The sequence below is a fragment of the Mustela putorius genome, unplaced genomic scaffold (assembly GCF_011764305.1).
Source record: "Mustela putorius furo isolate JIRA1106 unplaced genomic scaffold, ASM1176430v1.1 tig00000095_pilon_pilon_pilon, whole genome shotgun sequence".
In the NCBI taxonomy this organism is placed as follows: domain Eukaryota; kingdom Metazoa; phylum Chordata; class Mammalia; order Carnivora; family Mustelidae; genus Mustela; species Mustela putorius.
Genome location: NW_025421280.1, coordinates 25,336,741 through 25,359,296, shown reverse-complemented (window position 1 = coordinate 25,359,296; position 22,556 = coordinate 25,336,741). Strand labels below are relative to the sequence as shown.

General features: G+C 47.4%; 1 protein-coding gene across 1 annotated transcript in view; it reads left to right on the top strand.

Annotated features, from left to right (window-relative positions):
* Window positions 1-22,556, top strand: part of LIMD1 (LIM domain containing 1) — a 64,112-nt gene that overhangs the window by 31,350 nt on the left and 10,206 nt on the right. The window contains exons 3-4 of the mRNA XM_004760820.2: window positions 20,833-20,900; window positions 21,795-21,857. Coding sequence (XP_004760877.1) covers window positions 20,833-20,900; window positions 21,795-21,857 — 131 coding nt within the window. The remainder of the gene's footprint in view (window positions 1-20,832; window positions 20,901-21,794; window positions 21,858-22,556) is intronic.

Genomic DNA, 22,556 nt, shown 5'->3' with positions numbered 1-22,556 from the left:
CATGGAAATAGAATTCTGTACCTATGTACTCACTCCCCGGCTGTTACTGATGCTTTATGAAAACAGAGTGTCGGGGTCCTGCCGAGGATACCCCAGAGGGGCACCCAGCTAGCTCCCCTGGGTCCTTGTCCCACACATTGAGGAGGAGGACACTGAAACAAAAGGGTCCAGAAGACTCCGGTGGGGGTGGGAGTCACGGGATGCCAGCCGCCAGCGCCGCGAGGTGCAGGGCTGTGCTGGGGGGAGGCTGATGAGAGACTGTCTGGCCTGGGACAGCTCCCGGGGAGCCACGGGCGCCCATGGACGATGCTGATCCGGAGCCTGCCTGCAGCCTCCCACCCGCTGTGTCCCGGGAGGACGGCGAGGAGTTCCGCCCCTCAGACAAACCCACGCCTCAGTGGATGGTGCGAGTTCTCCGGGGCACTGCGGAGGGCTCCCCAACACAGACACCTGTGTTTCCCTGCTGCCTCACTCCCACCCCGACAAGAAGCCACAGGACAGAGCACAGGGAGAAGAGTAGGGGGAGAGACCCAGCACAGGTGTGTTTTGCTTTTTTTTTTTTTAAGATTTTATTTATTTATTTGAGAGAGAGACAGTGAGAGAGAGCGTGAGAGAGCAGAAGGTCGGGCCAGGAGCCCGATGCAGGATTCGATCCTGGTACTCCCGGGATCATGACCTGAGCCAAAGGCCATTGCTTAACCTAAACTGAGTCACCCAGGCGCCCTGGCACAGGTGTTTTTACCTGGACGTTTTCCCTGCCAGGGTTTGTCCCAGCGGATATGCAGTTCTCCAAGCTGGGATCACAGTGCTGTTCCGTCCTTTCTGACGTAAACCTGCCGTGAACTCACCCACACCTCCGCGGCCTCCAGAAGGACGATCTGAGCCGTTACAGAGGCATCGGCGGCCTCGTGCCACGGGTTTGGGACACATGGCTCACGTGGGGTTTCCAGTGGTTACATGCAGCCCGCTTCCCTGCCCGGATGTCTCCATGCCTCTGGACCCTCTCTTCCCTCTGCTGAATTGTCTCTGTGGTGTTCTTCCCGGGAGGAATGTGGGCGCGGCGTGGGGGGTATTCATGTGGTTTGTTAAAGTCCCGCCTTTCTCCACGGTTCTGCGGATGGCCAGTGTGTGTGGTTGCCATGGGGATGTGTGTGTGGGGTATGTCTCCCTAATCTCCCCTGACCCCCGCTGCTCCTGCCCACCCCAAGTGGCAGTGCTGTCAACTGGGGCCCTCGGGAAGCCATTGGCACAGTGTGGAGCAGAAGGAGGGTCAGCACAGAGAGCAGGCTCGACCTTGGCCGCGGCCACGCTCCGTGGCAGACGCCGCGTGTCCACTGGCCTGAGGAGATGCTGGCGCCCAGTTGTGGCTGAGAGAGGGGTGGTGAGGAGGAAGAAGGTGTGGGTCAAGGGGGCCACCTCAGCACCTTCTAGAACAGACCATGAAGGGGAGGGAAGGCAAGGCTCCGTGTCCTTGCTTTCAGCAGTTTTGGGTCCAAAATGTCAGATTTTTTTTTTTAAGATTTTATTTATTTATTTGACACTCAGAGATCACAGTTAGACAGAGAGGCAGGCAGAGAGAGAGGAGGAAGCAGGCTCCCTGCTGAGCAGAGAGCACGATTTGGAGCTTGATCCCAGGACCCCAGGATCATGACCTGAGCCGAAGACAGAGGCTTTAACCCACAGAACCACTCAGGTGCCCTGCAAAATGTCAGATTTTGTTCATTTTGTGAAGACTGAATAACTTCCATCCTGAAGTCCAGGTGAAACCTGTTTGCCATGTCCACGTTCATGGTTGCTGTGATTTTATTTGTCTCTATGAGCTGGAAATGATGGAGCAGATAGGAGACTCCTTGTGCCCTCCTGCCCTGAAGCCCACAGAGCACAAGAACTGGGGCCTGGGCGTGGGATGGGGGGGCAGGCAGGTCGGAGCAGATGGAAATTGTGCCAATACAGGTCTGAGCTCAGGGAGAGGCCACAGATGACCAGAGGGTTTCACTCGGGACGGTGCTGGGATGTACGAGTCACGGCCAGGATGGGTGGTTTTCAGTGTCGCTGGAGGTGTGCTGTGATGTGCCAGCTGAGCCTCCGGGAAAACGTACCGTGAGATGAGGAGTGTACGCGGTTGCCCATCCACCTCCCCAAAACCACACACTGCGCCGTTAGAGATCATGAATGGATCTCGTCCTGAAATCTCACCCCTTTAGACCCAGTCAGGCCAAAGTCTGTCTGAGTTACCGAAAAGCCTGCATCTAGAGCTCTAAAAAAGTACCATTTCATTACTTCAAGGAAAGGAAACAATGAGAATTAAGCCCAACTTGGTGGAAGAGAGGTTCTTGAGTAAGTCGGTGGTTGGTGACTGACACCCCATCATATCCAGCAGGTTCTGAAGTCGGGGGATTTTTGTCAACTGGTTTTATTTTTAAGGTTTTATTTATTCATGTGAGAAAGAGAGTGACAAATAGCATGAGTGGAGGGGAGCAGCAGAGGGAGAGGGAGAAGCAGGCTCCCCAGTGAACAGAGAGCCTGATGCGGGACTCGATCCCAGGACCCTGAGATCATGACCTGAGCCGAAGGCAGACGCTTCACCGGCTGAGCCACCCAGGCGCCTTTCTGTTTTGTTTTCCTTGCAAAGTCTAAATACTGCCCCCGAGATCATGTTTACCTTTTTTTTTTTTTTTGGAGGGGGGGACTTTGTATATTACTTTGTCTGCCAGCATTTGAAAATACTCACAGAGTCTGAAATAGTGGCTCTGGCACTAGGGAGGTCTTCCTTTAGCTCTTGGCCCTCCTGCTTCCTTAAACCAGTCATCACAACATTTATCAGTGGTTCATAGATGTGCTTCCTAGCTTCCTGTCGGCGGACCCCACGCTGAGCCCTGCACCCCTGGGCGCTGGCGAACCAGTCCTGGGACGTCCAGGGACTCAAGCATTCTTAGCAGCCTCCGTTTGCTGAGTTGCAGACAGAGGCCTGGGAGTGTATTTTGCTTCTGCCCCTGTGTTAGATGATCTCCACTTGGAGGGAACGTGTGCCAGGGGAAGCAAGCTGGCTCTGTCCCCCGGCATCTAGTCCCAGGGCTGTGTGATGGCCAAGGCTGGGTTTCCCAGACTTTCTGGTTGCGAGTGCAGGAGAGATGCCGGGGGTTTGGGTTAGGGGAGAGGGGACCCCATCCGCAGCCGGGTGAACCCACGGCACAGATGGGGATTAAAGGCTCCGATGCCTGCATTTCTGAGCCATTGAGTCATGCCCATGTTTCTTGTCACATTCAGCAGTTATGGGTAAGCCGAGTGAGTCAGCTGGATCTAAGGGAAAAGCCAGGGATCAAGAATGTGAGAAAGGAAGAGTGGGCACGTCCTAAAGGAAGCCCGTGGGCGGGGAAGAAATCAGGAAGCAACAGAAAGAGACGAGCCAAGCCGGGACAAAGGGCCGTGGGGGTCAGGAGAGGGCAGAGGGGCGACCTTGACTCGGCGTGGGGTCAGAGGGTCTATTGCGTTTGTCGCTAGCGAACCCAGTTCTGCTGGGGACACCTGTACTGGGGCCCAAGTGGGTTTCCCAGCTCAGGGTGTTGGTCCGGTCAGAGGCTGTGACCGTTGGGGGACCATGGGAAGGCATCAGATCCTTCGTGCCTTTGACAATGGCGAGGTCTGGGATATTGGAGCGCTGTACGGTCGAGGGAGACTCCAGGGTGAATTACCCTAGCATTTTAGGTGCCCGATAGCGCACATGCGTGGTTTGGGGTAGAAATCTGCATTGTCTTCCTTTGGGACTGTCAGACCCAGAGTGTTACCTGGTGGTACCCCGTGTGTCCCCTGTCTCCTCAACTCATGAGGACGGAGGGCACTCTGGATGCGGGCGTCACTACACTGTCATCGGCATGGAGACACCATACCAGGTGCCAGGTACTCCACGCTAGAATCCTGGGTTTAGGGAGTAAGTTCTGAACATTCTGGAATCACTGATGCTCCTTGGGCCTCTCTGGCTCTCTTGCTAAGAGTATCACTTCGTTTCTCTCTTAAGTGTTCTGTCTCCCAAACATTCTCTTCAATTTCTGTCCTCACCTCTGGTCCTGGGGTAGTTGGTGGATTTAGTGTGTTGGCTTGACTGGGCCAGACGTGCCCATGCTTTAGGTCACACATTGTTCTGAGTGTGTCTGGCAGGAAGTTTCCAGACGAGAGTAACGACGGGTAGACTGAGTCAAGCAGGTTTTCCTCCCTAATGTGGGTGATCCTTGCCCAATCAGTCAAAGGCCCAAATAAAACCAAAAAGCTGACCCTCCCACCACGCACACGCGCATTCACGCACTCATGTACACACACTCGCACATGCGCACACACACACATACACGCATGAGTGTACAAAGGCACACACGCACCCTCCCCGTTCTGGTCCCTCACAGACCCCTGACTCCCACAGGCCTTTCCCCTTCCTTCTGCACGACTCTCCCTCCCTACTTCCTCTCTCCCTCAGGTCCTCTCACTGATGATTTCTTTTGCGCCCACAGTTTCCATCCCGTATCCCATGGGGCTTCTCTGCCCCTGACATGGGCTGGAATCCAAGCCCCTGCTGGTAGCCACTGCTCTGTCTTCTCGAGGCCCCTCATTTGCCTTAACCAACCACGCTTGTTTACACAAGAGGAAGTGGCGTTTCGGAGCCGTTGATGGCTGGTGCGTGGGGGACTGGGGTCCAGGTGGCCCCGCTGTGTGTGTTTTTGCTCACACTGGTGGTTCTCACCCTTTGCTGGAGATCGGTCACAGTCACAAGGAGCCCCCAACCACCCAGACCCCCAGGCTGCAGCCGCACGGACCCCGATTCCTGAAATCCGTGGAGGAGAGGCCTGCGTGCACGTGCGTGATGAGCGCCCCCGGGGATCTGTCTCCCCGCCCCGCCCCGCCTCAGCCTTCCCTTGGCCTCCGGCTCCCCGTTTCCCAAACTCCAGACTCGAAGCAGTCTGTGGCCACACGTGGTTTTTGAGCACTTGAAACGTGGCTAGTGAGACCGAGGAATTGAATGTCGTATTTCATTTTAATTAAAGCTTAAATGTAGGGGCCCCTGGGTGGCTCTATCAGTGAAGCATCTGCCTTCGTCTCAGGGCATGATCTTCAGGCTCATGGGATCGAGCATGACATTGGACTCCCTGCTCAATGGGGTGTCTGCTTTCTCCCCCCACCCCCACTCACTCTCTCTCTCAAACAAATGCAATCTTTAAAAAAAAAAAAAAGAACTTTAAATGTAAATAACCACACGTGGCTAGAGGCCAGCACGTTGCACAGTACAGGGAAGGCATCTCGTTCCTGAACCAAAGTTCACTTATGAAGAAGGAATGGTCAGTGACATTTACTATTTTCATGCTTTAGACATCACAAAGGCAATAGGATCACGTTGTAAAAAAAAAATACACACGGGAGAAGCTTCCCCGTGACCCAGTACTGAAACAAGACCAAAGAGCGTGTGCCGTGCCTGTACGCGGTGCCTGGGACGTCCCTGTCGTGTGCTCACTCGGCTTCCCCGCCCGTTCCCTTGAGAAGCAGATCCTACGCTTTCTTCTTCGTGCCTCCACTGCCTTCAAAGCCAGATGCTGCCCAAGAGCCTGTTGACTTGGTGACTCAATGCCAGCACGACTTTCCTGCCCGTTGTTAAAAGGGGGAAGAGAACCCCTACCACATGGGCTCCCAGACTCTGCTCTGAGAACGCACGGAGGCCGGGTTTTCAAGGATCACCTTTGGGGGGCCCGCACCCCGGCTCTCTGGTCCCAGTCCTTAAACCAGTTCCAGCCCCTTGCCTATCTCCTGTCCTGCCACTCTCTCCTCCACCCGCCCTCCTGCAGAGTCCCCTGGCCTTCCGGGACACCCCCCGCCCCTACCAGTGCCTGTCCCCCTCACCCTTCATGTCCACCGAGGCGAATACCACCTTCCGAGGTGCTGTCCTCCCTCGAGGTCTCTCTTGGGGCTCCTCTGATCTCTGGTCTCATAGACACCTTGATCGGTCACCCATCTTGTGGTGTCCGAAGCTATGGTTAAATTGAAGCCGCTTGCAGAGGTCTGTGTCTGCCCCTACATGGCCAGTGTTGCATTGATCTTGACTTACCCCCTGCTGCCCTTCATACTTTGTGGGTACTGCTGGGCATTCCCCATATGTACCCTTTAGCCCTCACCCCCATTCTTCCCCTCTTCTGCAGCCCTAAGCAACCCCTGATCTGCTTTCTACTCCCATAGATTTGCTATTCTGGAGGTTTTGTAGAAATGGAACCCAATACTGTGTGGTCTGTGCTAACTGGCTCCTTTCAGTTAGTGTAAGGCGCCCCTGGTTCGCCCATGTTGGAGCACATATTAGAACGTGGGTCTTTTTATGGCTGAATAATATTCCATTGTCTGGATATACCCCATATCATCTATCCATCTGTCAGTTGATAGGCACTTTTTTCTAACTTTCTGGCTGTTACAAATAATGCTGCTGTGAACATTGTACCTTCACTCCTTGAGCAATGCAGGTTTGAACTACAAGGTCTACTTTTATGTGGATTTTTGACAGTACCATAGTGGGAACGGGTCTTCCTTAGGATTTTCTTTTTTTAATTTTTTAATTTTTAAAGATTTTTATTTATTTACCAGATAGAGATCACAAGTAGACAGAGAGACAGGTAGAGAGAGAGGGGGAAGTAGGCTCCCTGTTGAGCAGAGAGCCTGATGCGGGGCTCCATCCCAGGCCCTGGGATCATGACCTGAGCCGAAGGCAGAGGCTTTAGCCCACTGAGCCACCCAGGGACCTCTTTCTTAGGATTTTCTTAACATTCTTTTCTGTCGCTTCCTTTGTTGTTTGAATATAGTAAATAACACATATAAAATACAAAATACTTGTTCATCGACTATTTAGTTATTGGTAAGCCTTTCAGAAGGTCAACAATAGGCTGTCAGTAGTTAATTTTGGGGGGAGTCCAAAGTTATATGTGGATTTCCAACTGCATGGGGGTGGTGGTCAGCGCCCCTAACCCTCATGTCATTCAGGGGTCACCTGGATATGTTTTTGTGTGGACACACGTTTTCATCTCTTTGTGTATGTATCTGAGTAGAATGGCTGGGCCACACGGTAGCTCTGTGTTTGAGTTTTTGAGAAACTGTTTTGCAAAGTGGCCACAGCATTTTACATTCCTACCAGCTGTGTGTGAGGCTGTCAGGATCCCACATCCTTGCCAACACTCGTGTTATCTGACCTTTTGATTCTGACCATCCTAGTGGGTGTGAAGTTGAATCTCAATGTGGTTTTGGTTTGCATTTTCCTGATGACTAATGATGTTGACCCTCCTTTCGTGGGCTTCTTTGCACGTCTTATTTGGAGAAATGTGTATTCAGATCCTTTGCCCATTTTTTATTGGGTTATTGAACTCTTCTTATTATTGAGTTTTAATACATTTTTTATATTTTTTACGTATGAGTCTCTTGCAAATATTTTCTCTCATTTCACTTTCCTGATGTTACTATTATTAAATTTTGATGCAGTCTGATTTATCTATTTTTTTCTTTTATTTCTTGTGTTTTGGGTACTTTGTATAAGAAAACATTGCCAGGGGCACCTGGGTGGCTCAGTTGATTAAGCGACTGCTTTTGACACGGGTCATGACCCCAGGGTCCTGGGATTGAGCCCCGAATTACATCGGGCTCCCTGCTCAGCGGGGAGCCTACTTCTCCCTCTGCCTCTGCCTGTGCTTCCCCTGCTGTGCTCTCTTGCTCCATCAAATAAATAAACAAAATCTTAAAAAAAAAGGAGAGAGAAAAGAAAACATTGCCAACCCAAGGTCACAAAGTCTAACGCCTGTATTTTCTTCTGAATGTTATAGTCTTAGCTCTTAAGTTGAGGTCTTTGATCCATTTTGAGTGGATTTTTTAAAAAGATTTTATTTATTTATTTGACAGACAGAGATCACAAGTAGGCAGAGAGGCAAGCAGAGAGAGAAGGGGAACCATGCTCCCTGTTGAGCAGAGAGCCTGATGTGGGGCTCGATCCCAGGACCCTGAGATCATGACCTGAGCCTAAGGCAGAAGCTTTAACCCACTGAGCCTCCCAGGCGCCCCAAGTGGGTTTTTATACAGTTTGGCGTAGAGGTCCAATTTCTTTCGCACATGGATTTGAAGTTTTCCCAGCAGCATTTGTCGAAAAGACTAGTCTTTCTCCATTGGACTGTCTGGGCAAATGTGTTGAAAATTAATTAACCCTAAATGTTAGGGTTTGTTTCTGGTCTCTCAGTTTGTTTCCATTGCTCTAGTTAATTATCTTTTTTTTTTTTAAGATTTTATTTATTTATTTGACAGAGAGAGAAAGATCACAAGTAGGCAGAGAGGCAGGCAGAGAGAGAGAGAGAGAGAGGGGAAGCAGGCTCCCTGCTGAGCAGAGAGCCTGTTGTGGGACTCGATCCTAGGACCCTGGGATCATGACCTGAGCCAAAGGCAGAGGCTTAACCCACTGAGCCACCCAGGCGCCCTCTAGTCAATTATCTTTTAAAGAGATTTAACTAATAAGACAAAAAATCTCATTTACCCAGGCAATTGCAATTTCTGTTGTCTTCATTTCTTGGTTTAGATCCAGATTTTCATCTGGTACCATTTTCCTTCTGCTTAAAGGCCTTCCTCAACCTTTTTTTATAATGCAGATCTGCTGGTGATGAATCCTTTCAGCTTTTATATGTCTGAATTCATCTTACCCTTGGTTTCAGCTCAGGTCATGATCCCGTGGGTCATGGGATTGAGCCCCATGTGGGCTCCCTGCTCAGTGCAGAATCTGCTTGAGAGTTTCTCTCCCTTCCCTCCCTCGACCCTTCCGCCTCCCTTGTATGCTGTCTCTCTCAAATAAATAAATAAGTCTTTTAAATTTTTATTTATTTATTTATTTTAAAGATTTTTCTTTTTCCAAAAATATTTTTATTTATCATAGAGCACGTGCGTGCGAGCGAGCATACTGCAGGGGGAGCGGCAGGCAGAGGGAGAAACAGGTTCCCTGCTGAGCAAGGAGCCAGATTTGGGACTCAGTCCCAGGACCCCAGGGATCATGACACGAGCCAAAGGCAGATGCTTAACCAACTGAGCCACCCACGTGTCCCTAAATAAATCTTTTTAAAAAAGAATAAAGGATATTTTTGTGGAGCTAGAGAATTCTAGACAGTTTTTTCAGTTTTTTCTTTCACTTCTTTAAAGATGTAGTTCCATTGTTTTCCATCAGAAATCTCATGTCCTCTTTATCTCTGTTTCTCTGTAGGTAACGTGTCCTTTTCCTCAGGCTGCTGTTAAGTTTTCTATCGTTGATTTTGAGACATTTGATTATGATATCACTTGGGACCCTTTTTATGTTTCCTGTGATTAGGGTGTGTGGAGCTTTCTGGATGTGTGAGTTTATAACCTTTGTCAAATCTGAAACATTTCTGGCCACTATTGCTTCACTTTTTTTTTTTTTTTTTTTTTTTTGCTACACCCTTCCTTCACCCCTCCCCCCATCCCTCCACCGCCCAGGGGCTTTGTTACCCCTTTTGTTGCTTCTTTGTTACATTTAACAAATCACCCCTTAAATTAAATCTTAGCTCACTGAAGCTGCCTCACAACTACCGTATGTTCTCTTTATGCTTAAAACTCTTTTCCTCTCTGTTTCATTTTGGCCATGGTGTGGCCAGTTTTTATTATGATGCCTTTAAATCTATTAGCCTTTTATCCTGCAGTGTGCAGTCTCCCATTCCCATCCAGCGTATTCTTCTTTTCTGATACTCTAGTCGTTGACACCAGCCCCTTGGGCATTTTTAAAGATCTTCCTCTATTGTCTTAGATATATGGCATACAATAGCAATAACTTGGATCTCTTTTCCTACTGATTCTAAGCTTTGTGTCACATCTGGCTTGATTTCCCTAGGTTGACTATTTTCTTCATTATGGATCCTCTCTTCCTGCCTTTTTGCATGCCTGGTAATCTTCGATTAGCTGCCAGGCATTGTGATTTCATTTCGCTGAGTCCTGGATATCTTTGTATTCCTTTAAATCTTCTTGAGCTTTGTCCCAGGAGGCAGCTAAGTTATTTGGAGATGGTGATCTTTTCACAGCAGAGCTCCATCCCGGGCCAATTATCCTTCACTCAGGGTAGAACCTTCTTGAGTGGAACCCTGTGGATTATGAGTTTTCCCGCTCTGACTGGTGGGAATAGGCACTATTTTCAGCCCTTGTGGATGACTTTTCCCCCTGGGCTTCATTAGTCTCTTCACAGGCACGAGTTGATCCAAGCCCTGCAGGACACGCAGGGAGACTCTCAGCAGATCTCCAGGATTTTTATCTCTGTGCAGCGTTCTCTTCTTGGATCCAGGTGATAATGGCCTGGAGTAGTAGGAATGGAAAACCAAAAGATAGTGGGTTTGTAAAACTGAACGTATGTACAAAGACCTGGGGGCAGCCAGTGAGAAGAGAACTGGAGTTTGGAGTGGGGCTTCTCGTGGTGTCGTCCCCGACGGTGCTGGCCAGTAAGGAGAGAAGCCTAGAAACTGAGACCGTTAAGCAACATTCGTAGTTTGAGAGAGTAGACTGCTGCTTAGATTTTATGTTTTGTTTTTCAAAATATTGTAGTTTCCAAGAAAATAAGTCTGGCTGATGGAGCTGAAAAACAAAAACAAAAACCCAGCCCTTTACCACAGATAAACTGAGAGGGAAGGAGTGACCTGGAGGGTTTGGGGAGAAGGAGGTGGGAGCGGATGAGATTTTTAGCTCAGGTAGGACACGAAGGTCATTGACAGGATCCTGGCAGCTGTGACTTAGGCTAACACTTAATAAGAGCCAACACCACATTGGACTCCCCACTGGAACCCCCCCAGTTTTGTCTTCTCCACAACATCCTCTACCAAGGAACCCACAGGGTCAGGTGACTGGCCAACCTCTCATTTCTGTGAAGTGGCAAAGCCCAGGATGCAGCCCTCGTTGCTTTTCTACTTTCTATCTTCCACCTTGTTCCTCAGTCCGCTGAGGCTGCCCCAGTCTGGGGAAATCCAGGTGCACTGTTTCATTCGCACGGAGCCAATTTGGTTGGTTTTCCTGTCGGTTTGTATTAGTTCATTTTTTTTTAATATATATATATTTTTTTATTTGACAGAGAGAGAGATCACAAGTAGGCAGAGAGGCAGGCAGAGAGAGAGAGAGGAGGAAGCAGGTTCCCTGCTGAGCAGAGAGCCCGATTCGGGACTCGATCCCAGGACCCTGAGATCATGACCTGAGCCGAAGGCAGCGGCTTAACCCACTGAGCCACCCAGGCGCCCGTATTAGTTCATTTTAAGAGTTAACCTCTTCTGGAGGAAGCTGAAGAGGTAGATCAGGTAGAATTCTGTGCAATAAAGCAAACAGTGCCTAGCTGCTCTCTATCACAAGTGGCCGTGGGGTACTTTGAAATGTTCTTGTTCAAGTACTTGAACTGAATTCTAACCGTTTTTTAATTTTTTTAAAGATTTTATTTATTTATTTGACAGACCAAGGGAGAGTACAAGCAGGGGTGCAGCACAGGAAGAGGGAGAAGCAGGCTCTCCGTTGAGCAGGGAGCCCCATGCGGGACTCGATCCCAGGACCCTGGGATCATGACCTGAGCCGAAGGCAGAGGCTTAACCCACTGAGTCCCCAGGCACCCCACATTTTAAAGATTTTTATTAACTTGGATTTACATACGAATAGCCACGTATGATTGGTAAGCAGTGGACAACGCTGGTAGAAGTTACCCTCTTGGGACAGTACAGTAACAACAAAATCTAAACAGTTGCTCATTTTTACTTCCTTTTTTCAGGAACTCCTCTTGTGGCCAGGGAAACCTTCCCTTTTTACTTTCCAGGGAGGCATTTTAGACACTGAAATTTGTGATGAAGTCTTCCAGCTCAGGGCCGATTACTTTTCCAGAAGGGACAAGTCGTTCCTATTTCTGGAGGGAGGGGAGAACGGCGAGAATGGCCTGTTTAGTTTTATTTGTCAGGTTACGTGGCCGACTTCTCTTGGTGACCTCTGTGACTGTGGCCACCCTTTCCTTCATGGGGGTAGACTGGCTTCATCCAGAGTGTTCTTTTCAACTGAAGGGGTCCCCAAAGGCAAATATAAAATATCCACCATCAATAGGAAGTGGCCTTTTGACGAGTCTGTGCATTTATTAGTCAATATTTCCTAAACTTGTTGCGATTGGAAAATAAAGAGCACCTTTGACTGCTCTAAAGCTCCGGGAAAACGGTTTTTTGGTATATTTTTGGGGTGCACATCACTACGTGTTTCCTGGTGTGAGGAATTCCCCTGCCAGAAGTGGGATGATTCTGAGGCTGAATTATGAAGACGGGGCACCGACCTGCCATCCCCCTCGCCATTCTGTTGGTTGCTTGTTGTTCAGGGATGGTCCAGATCTTCACACTTCTGTTTGACCAAGACAAATCTTGGCAAGTAGAAATGCTGGTTCAGAGACTGGCCTGAGGCATTGTCTATCTTAGTGTGGTCCCTGGACCAGTCCCTTGAGCATCATGTGGGAGGGACAGGGTCTCAGGCCCTTCCCGACCTACAAGGGTCCCCGGGGATGGGTGGGGCTCAGCAGTCTGTGTTTTAACCAACCCAGCAGGTGCTTCATGGGGAAGGCCAGGAAATCCCCCTTCTCCCCCTACCCTGAGTCTGAGAGTTCTTGGGGGACAAAGAGGGTATCACGTGATAGGAAGAGTGCTGACTTCTAGCCAGAGAGCTGGGTTCAAATCCCAGTTCATAGCCACGGTGGGCAAGTGTGCTTGAGGGATTTAGCTTTTGCATAATGCGGTCCTTAAAGTGCCTCCCCTGCAAGGTGGCATTGTTGGAGGGTTAATGAGTGACATAATCTAAGCCAGTCGCCTCCACTCCTGGCGTTCTCTGTGGGTTTGGGCTGTGGTTTGGTGCCACCTAGTGGTGGTTGGCTACTAGTATGTGTGTCAGTGAAGACCTTTTTGGGTTCTGGATGGAGCAGTGGCATGGAACTTTCAGGATGGTTTCAGTGATTCCAGGAATTGCCAGGTTAGCATCTGTGTCATTGGCCAGACCTGGAATGATTCAGCCAGAAGAATACTTGCCCCCTAATTTCCTGCTTTTAAAGACCAGAAGCCTCTGGGTGCCTGGCTCGCTCAGTCAGTAGAAACATACGGCTCTTGATCTATCGGGGTTGTGAGTTCGAGTCTCACGTCGGGTGTAGAGATTGCTTAAATAAATAAACGTTAAAAAATGAAAATTCCTCTCTCGATTCCTTGGTAGGAAGAGAAAAAGTGGATTCCATGTGTAGGTGTGTACTCTCAGGCATTAAATTGTGTGGGTGATCTCGTGGCACAGCAGGACAGGTGTGGGCTTCAGGGGCCGACTAACTGGGTTCCCCTCCTGCCCACTTACTACTCTGAGCCTCAGAATGTACGAACTGGAGGTGACGTTCCTCCCATCAATGTCCTGTTTTTAGGAAGAGAAAGGGAAACCCAGAAAGTGGGAGCATTTCCGGGGTGTCCTTTCTAGTGATTCGCAGGGATAATTAATTCCCGCATCTGGGCACTGCTTCGTGATATTGTCAAGTGATGGGTTTTATTTCTGCCTCATTCTTTGGTGAGCTGTTTCTCCACTTACAGGAACCCAAAACCTACGGCAGTGACAGGGAATGATGCGTGGACTTGCCTGTGAAAGGCGTGGGCTGGGGCAAAGCCAGGAAGGAGGGCTGATGGTGCAGTAACATGTGATAACATTACACGTTTTTAGACTTGTTGATATATGAGAGTTGTAAACACGGTACTTGAAACCTACAAGGCAATCAACGGATGTTAGGGTTTTATTTTTTTCTCCTACTTATAAAATATAAACAAATTGGTTGTGGGATCTAGTTTCTCAACTTAGTCTTTTTTTTTAATTTTTTTTTTTAGATAGTCTTTTAAAACTGAGGTCAAAAGTGGAGTTTGAGTACTTCAGAGCATACTTAAGGCCCCACCCTTTCTCTATGGGGGAGTCCTCAATAGTAGTAAGAATAATGTTTATTATTCATAATTATTAATCTATATAATAAGTATTATAATAATATGGGATATTTATATTCTATAAATATATTGATATATTACATGTTAATATATAACATGAACATATAATTATCATATTCTATATGAATACATTAATGTCATATAAAATATAATATACAATAATTATTGATATGCATAGTATATATTATATTGATAATCTATATTATATATAAATATATTCTATATTCTATATTATTTATATATAATAGATAATAATATATTAATATATGATACTTCTGCTTATATAATATTAATATGACATATTATATATCAATATGATATACAATTATTATTATATATAACAATAATAATTATTATTTTAGAATAAAGAAAAACCAGATGCAGCCTTGAAGCCATTCCCTTGGCCACCAGGGTCTGGACAGGGGACTTCTCAGCTCTGGGGATCAGCAGCGACAGGATTTGACTAGCCAGCTGGGCAGTTTTTCAGAGGACAATTAAAGTCCTGCCTGCTCCTTGGTAGAAGTTTGGGGAAGTGCAGGAAAGTATCAAGAAGCACTCAATCCGCAAACAAGGCTCCTCCCCACCCCTGCTCCCGAAGCATGCAGATACCATGTATGTCCACTAGAGGCACTGTCACTCTTGGGCAGATTTTTTTTTTTCTTTGAATTTCTTCTTTACGCAGTTGAAATACACAATTTTTAGATCTAGCTTTATTAATTTTTGTACTGTTACATAAGGGTTTTATTTATTTTTTTTAAGATTTTTTTTTTTAATTTGACAGACAGAGATCACAAGTAGGCACAGAGAGTGGGGGAAGCAGGCTGCCCGCTGAGCAGAGAGCCCGATGCGGGGCTCTATCCCAGGACCCTGCGATCTTGGCCTGAGCTAAAGGCAGAGGCTTTAACCCACTGAGCCACCCAGGCACCCCATAAGGGTTTTCTTTTAAAAAAATTAAAGTATTGGGGGCACTTGCCTGGCTCAGTTGGTAGAGCATGTGACTCTTAATCTCAGGGTGGGTGAGTTCAAACCCGGTGTTGGGCGGGAAGCCTACTTTAAACAACAACAACAAAAAACTCCCGAGGCCACCTAGGTGGCTCAGTCAGTTGAGCCTCTGACTCTTGGTTTCCATTCCGACCTTGGTCTCCAGGGTCGTGGGACCAAGCCCCGGGCAGAGCCCTATTTGGGGCTCTATGCTCCGGGCAGAGTCTTCCCGAGATTCTTCCCCCTCCTCCCTCTCCCTTACCCTTTGCTCCTCCCCCCCCATGCGCACCCCCTCTCTCAAAATAAATAAACGAATAAAAATCTTTAAGAAACAAAAGCCTCGCTTTTCAAATTATTAAATACATAATTCTAGAAAAATGTTAATGTAAGTGTATGAAAGCAAAAAGTGAAATTCTGATACTATCTGCAGGTGTCCCTAATAGTAGAAAAAAAAATGTCAAATATCGAAACATATAAGGTAGTCAGAGGAGTTCCCTGTAATACAACCTACCAGAGCTGCGTGATACTAGATAAGTTTAAATAGCACTATTGACAGTGCAGTTTCCTGATAAAATACCATCTTACCAGTGCCAAGCCCTGTCAGTTTCAGAATACGGCATTCTAGAGTTTTCTCTCATTGGCGTATCAGCATGTGTGCGTATGTACGTAAGTTCCTGAAATGGAATTGTGCAGCTGCCCAACTTGCATTTTTCATTTATTAATGTGTTTTGAGTAACTGTAACCATCTCTAAGATAAGCATTCACCAGTCTCACTGAAACACGTACTTGAACCGTACTTGAAACGGCCGCATAATATCTCATCATTTTGATGTACTCTGTTTTACGTAATCGTTTCTCCTAAGGCTTCTGGTGTGGACCTAAGTAAATATCTATTCACATTTCTGAGTCTTTCCTTAAGCGAAGTCCCGGAGAGCCGCACCGAGTCACTTTTTAAAGTTTCTCTCCAGGGAGAGTTTATCATTTTACACTCTCATCAGTAGCTTACAGAAATATGCCAGGAGGACCGTCATAAATGGCTGTGATCATTTAAGAAATGTTTGTTGATGTTATAAATGAAAAAGCTCTTGTTTGTCTTTCTTAGGGCGCTAGAGCACTTGGCCCTTGACGGGTTTAATAACCCTTCTCTATAATCTCTGAAACAGAGGTGACATGCCCTTTATTAAAACAGAAAGTTAATTCCCAGCTCAGATTCCTTGGAACTTCCTGGACTCCGTTCCTGGAACCAGAGCCGCGTGTTCTCTGCATTGGATCAGAAGCCGCATCTCTGTCTAGGAAGCCCGGTGCTGTTTCCAGACGGCCCCCTCGCTCTCTCCAGGGGCCGCTATGGGATCTGCAGCCTCGCCTCCTTTCCCCTCGCAACCTGGGGGCAGCAAAACAAGCCAGCCCCATTCCCAGGCTGGACTTTGGTTTTCCTTGTGGTCAGACAGTGTTGGGCATTGTTTTCCCTTGTGGTGGACTATTTGTGTCCTTCCTGTCCCCGTGGTTGCCGGGGGAGGGACTGGAGGCTCTCACCCAGGTGCCTGATTGGAACAAAAATATGGGAGAAGCTACTCTAGTTAGTTCTCATTTTCCTGCGTACAACTTTAAGTTTGCTGGAATTTTTTTTTTTATCGAGGGGAAAGTGAGATCTTTATAAATGAACTTCCTATGGCTGTAAGGGGGGGGGTTCTGTCAATGAACCTTGAAATCATTTAGTTATAAGTGCCCCTTCTTGTCACCCTAGTTTCACAGTCAGGAAATGCTTGTGAAGGTTCTAGAACCGTCCAGAAGTGAATGTAACTAACTTTGAGGAAGGACAGGAAAGAAAGTTTGGAGAGCTACAGGCTTGCCTTGTAGACTTCTAACATATGCCCCATTGTTCTTTCCACACTCCCTCATCCTATTTTAATTTGTTTCAGGTTATGAAAATAATATATAATCATTGCAGGAAAAAATAAAAACCACCCATTTTCTATACTCAGAGATAATGACTATTAACATTTTGTATGCATTTGCTGTGTATGAACATACACATAATTTTGTGAACATACAGGTGTGTGAACACGTTTCCATATCTGTACTCATACACAAATAGGCTTTATACCACCTTCTGAAGTATTTTAAATATCTCTCTGTGTCATCAAGTCTTTTTTTGAAAACCTTTTTTTATGGCTATAAATAATAGTATAAATGCTATTATTTATTTAATAGGAATTACATATTTGCTTAATGCTCATTTTTAAAGTTATTTTATTTTTTAATGTTTTAAATGTTTTTTGAAGGTTTTATTTAGGGAGAGAGTGTGAGCGCACAAGCAGAGGGAGGGACAGAGGGAGAGGGAGAATCTCAAGCAGACTCCCCATTGAGTGTGGAGTCCCACGTGGGGCTCGATCTCACGACCCTGAGGTCATGACCTGAGTTCATGAGCCAAATTCAAGAGTCTGATGCTTCACCAATTGAGCCATCCAGGCATCCCTCAGCTGTTTTAAATAATGTTGAAGTGAAGATCCTTTACACAATCCAACTCTGATTATTTCCTTAGGATAAATTCCTGCAGTGGAATTTTTCAGTCAAAATAATCCGAACTTTCTAAATCCTATTGATATTTGATACCAAATTCTCTCTCATAAGCTTATCTAGTTTCTGCTCTCCCTCACAGAGTAAGGAGTGTCTTCAGTGTGATTACTAATATGAGCAGGGAGAGGGAGGGGCCGAGGGAGAGGAACAGATTCCCCACTGAGCAGGGAGCAGGACATGGGGCTCGTTGGGGGGCGGGGGGCTCAATCCCCGGACCCTGGGGATCATGACCTGAGCCAAAGGCAGACACTTAACTGACGGAGCCACCCAGGTGCCCCTCTTCGCTTATTTTTCTATATGGACTGTTAATTGAATTACTCGCGTATGAGGACAAATTAAGTTGTTTTTGTCCTACAGTGTGATGTTTTCTCTGGTTTGTCATTTGCCTTTGGCTTATAGTATTTCACCTAAAGAAGGTGTGTGTGTGTGTGTGTTTGTGTATAGTTTCAAAACTCCAGGAAAGCACAGTAGGAAATAACCTTTGTTTACCTGCCACCCAGAATGCACGGACATTTATATGTCCTCCTTTGGACTTATTTCTGATAAAGGAAGTAGAATATAACAGATAAATTGCAATTGTCCTGGTTCCCCTTCCCACATGCCATTTCCCCCTTCCCCAGGACAGGAACTGTTACGAATTCAGTGTATGGATCCTTCCAGTCCCAGTTTTTCTTCTGTTATCACATAAAAAATATACAGCACTAGTTTGTGTGTGCATATGTGTTTGTTCATGATTTAATGTGTGTGTATATATATATATTTTTTAATGTGTGTATATATATTTTAATGTGTGTATACACACACACACACACACACACTATCCTATAGCATATATATCATTGAGCAATTTTCCTTATTTGCACAGCAGTGTGTTCAGTTCAGTTCCCAACGATAGATACAAATTTAGTTCATGCATTTTGACTGCTGTGTGGTATCGCATCCATTGACTATAACTCCAAATTCTCCCTCAATGTATTTCTCAATTTTTCTACTTGGATGAACATTAAAGATGCTGCTGGGTATCTAGGTTATTTTTGCAATGCTACAGTGAAGCCCTATGTGCTTCTCCTTCTGCACATTGTGAGATCTTCTCAAAGGGAACCCCTAGGGGTATGTGCTGGGCATGTAGGTTTTCCGCTTTCTGGGCTCTTGCCGAATTCTTCCCAGGGTACTCGTGCTGATCGACACTCCCACTCCCATCGTGCTGATCCGGAAAGATTTCTTCTTGTCCCCACCTTCACCATGACATGGTACTGCCAGGCTTAGTGATTTTAGTCCATCCGGCACTGAGACAGCATCTCCTTGTGGTTTTAATTTGCATATCCTGGTTGCTGGTAGGATTGAACATCTTGTAAAATGGTTACTGCCTAGAGTTTAACAGATTCTCTCTGCATTTTCACTTCTTATCCTTCGCTCGGCTTTTCCGTCGGGTTATCTTGGTCGGATGGGCGCTTGGTGTTCTTTACGTTTTCGATGACTACTGCCTTGGTACATGCATTGCAGCATCTTCTGGCCCCCGGCCTGCCTGCCTTTTTATTTCTCCAACTTGCCCTTGATTGCCTGCAGTCAGACCACGGCCAAGCCGTCCTCCTATGAGGCCAAGTTGAAGTTAACGTTCTGTCCTCAAGGAGTGCAGCGTATATGAGAAAGTTCTATAGGAACCGATCAGAGGGATGGGGAGACACCAAGATAGCAATGGGTCTCCCAGCAACAAGCAGGACACCGAGAAGGGCAGGGCCTTCCTGGGGAGGGGGCTGCAGGGGCAGGGGCGTGGAGGGTCAGCCCCAGAATCTGCGTCCTTCCAGGCTTCTTTCTGTCTTCCCTTGCTCCTTGTTCTCGCCACACGACCTCTACTTGCCATCCTCTGACCCGCTCCCTCTCCCTCCCTGCTCAGAACCGTTTGGCTTTTCAACAGTTTTATTTTCTGAACTTTGTATATGTTGTTTTATGTTGAACAGAGTTTGGATTTTTGATGTCCTGTGGATCAACCTTTACCTTCATAAGGTGTGCCTTTTGTATCTTACGGGAGAAATCCTGTGCCACGCCCCAGTCAAAGACCGTTGCTCACATTTTCTTATGATAACTTTTGTTTTTCACACTCAAGGTCTTTAATCTCTCTGGAGCTTTTTGCTTTTGTAGTTACACTTCTTTTTTTGTGGCTTTTCCTCTGCACTGACTGATCCTTTCCAGGCCCTCTCTAAGCCCCAGCAGGTCTGTGTCACCGGCTTTTCTCTGTTGCCTTGTGCTCTTGGCCGGCTCTGGGGGTCCCAGGCAAGGGTGCTCGGTGCTTTAATCAAGGTGGTTTCTCTGCCTGGAGCCCCATTAGCGTTTGCACATTTGGTGAGCTTGGTTTCATGTCGCGGATCCTGGCTCCAAGGGGTGTGATTCCGCTAGAGTTTAGAAGGCGTTCAGTTTTGGAAACTTGCACGGTCTGTTGCACGTGTGGTGTGCCTGGTGCTGGAAGTGTTCTTAGATCTGGGAACGCCTCGGAGTTATGGACCCAGGGTCTCCTACAAAGATGCTCCTTGAACATGTGACCTTCTGTATTTTTTCATTAGGGATCAAGGGCATTGGTAAACTGTGCTAGTCTTGCCAGTGTCCTAGCTTTATGGAAAAGAAAGTTACACCTAAGCAGCGGGGGGGTGCCTTGAATTTTTCCCACCCTTCCTCACCCCGTTTAGATCAGGGGAAAACAAGAAAAATCATTATCTGTCCAACAATATGTATTTTCTGTATAGTTGAGATGGAAAGAGACATGAAAATAAAGGAAATAAAGTTGACCAATTTCTAGGACTTTCCTGATAGGCTGTCACCAGTGTCCCCTGGAGCACATGTCAACGGTAACATCCCAAACACCTGTGGGAAACAGCTCACACGAAACTGTTGCCCTGCACCCCAGCCCACCCCACCCCTTCCCGTTCCCACCAGATGTCTCAGTGGGCTCTTTCTCAGTGGAGAGGAAGTGGGAGAAGGGGGCGTAGGATGATTCCCAAGGCAGCGCTGGTGTCCTCGGCCACACCCACCCGCCAGGGGCCCGGCCGTCCCGCCTCCACCTGCCCAGAGCCAGGGGCGGCCAGCAGCTTTCTGTAACCACACACACCCCTAGGGACACTTGGCATCTTGTGCATGTTTGTTTCTATTTAAACACACTTTGCCTTTCTTTTCTCCTTTTTTCAAACCGCACACATCATCTTCTTTTCATTCTGCCTTTGTGTTTTTCCCTTAGGCCGGAACATCATCTTCTTTTCATTCTGCCTTTGTGTTTTTCCCTTAGGCCGGAAGCTGAGAGGAAAAGCCTTTTATTTTGTCAACGGCAAGGTGTTTTGTGAGGAAGACTTCCTGGTGAGTTTGTTACCCTAACCTCCCCTGCTCGAAGTCCTGAACAGAATTAGGGGCAGGGGCCAGGCAGAAGAGGGTGGTTTCTGTCTGTGATCCCCGGTGCCAGCAGGGAAGCTGAGCGCAGCCAGAGAAGGGGGTCCTGACTTTCCCTCAGTAGATGCCCTGGGTGGCCCTTGTTCCCGAAGCAAATGACAAGCCGCAGAATTATGTAGTGGGAAGGGACTTGAGGGTCACTTGGCCTGTCCTCTTGTGTTCCGCCCATTTGCCTACCCCACCGCTCTCTTAAACCTCCGGACTGGGGTTCAGTTTTGGGTGGAGCCCACGAATTTGTATTTCTTTTTTTTTTTTTAAAGATTTTATTTATTTGTTTATTTGGCAGACAGAGATCACAAGTAGGCAGAGAGGCAGGCAAAGAGAGAGAGGGGGGGAAGCAGTCTCCCCGCCGAGCTGAGAGCCAGATGTGGGGCTCGCTCCCAGGACCCTGGGATCATGACCTGAGCCTAAGGCAGAGGCTTAACCCACTGAGCCACCCAGGCGCCCCAAGAATTTGCATTTCCTACAAGTTCCCAGGTCATGTCAGGGAACTCCTCTTTGAGAACCACTGGCTTAGAGGCTAAAGCCTCTCTATGCACAGCCTCTTACACAGAGCCCGGCATGTTGTGGGTGCCCAGATGCGGCTCTTGTTCGGGTGAGTGGTATTGGTATGTGTAATGGCTTCGTGGCAGAAGCTGTTCTATGATTCATCACACAACTGTGTTGTCCTCTAGGAAACAACAGATTCCTGTATAGAGTGACACTTCTTTCTGTTAAGTTCCTTGTCATCCTTGTGACTGGTGGGCACGTGGCTGGGTCAGCTGTCCTGCCTGGCTTTAACTTTCTTTTCTTTTTCCTCTGTAGTACTCTGGGTTCCAGCAGTCTGCCGACAGGTGTTTTCTTTGTGGGCATCTAATCATGGACATGGTGAGTAGGGTCATCGGAACGAGATGACGGCATGGCGGGAGCGGAAGGCAGTCACAGAAATAGAAACTGTGGAAAACTGTGTTTCCTAACTTGATTTGTGGTTGCATCTAGTTTTATTAAGAGAAGACCTGCGTAAGGCTGCTGCTTGCTCTACAAGAAGCCATATTGTTGGCTTTTACTGGAGTTAGCATCTTTAATCATGTAGTTCACACAGTGTTGTGTTTCTGATGATGCTCGTTTCTCTGGGGGGGTTGGGTCACACCGGCCTCCCTCTGATTTTCTGTGTCCCCGTGGTGTCCCAGGTGAGATGCCAAATCCCAAACATCATCACCTTTGGAGTTCGGTACGAAAAGTCAGATAAACAGAGTTGTCGGTGCCCCGTGTTCTGCCTGACTCCATCTGTTCCTAAGATGATCCGTTCCTAAGATGCGGGCCTGTCATTAGTTCTGAGACACCAGAACAAGGAGCAAGTTTTATACATCCTGTTTCTCACTCCACCACTGGCCCTCTGAGCTTGTCTTGGGCGTCAGTATCTTTATCTCTTCAGTGGGAATAGTGTTTCTTTCCTGGCCTCCTTATAGGGTAAGGTTGTGAGGTTAACAAATGCTGAATACTTGGTCTGTCTCAGGGATCAAACTGTTCACCATTGGAGATCAGGCCTCAAGAGTTTCTTCAATAAACTGGTCAAGGAAAATTATT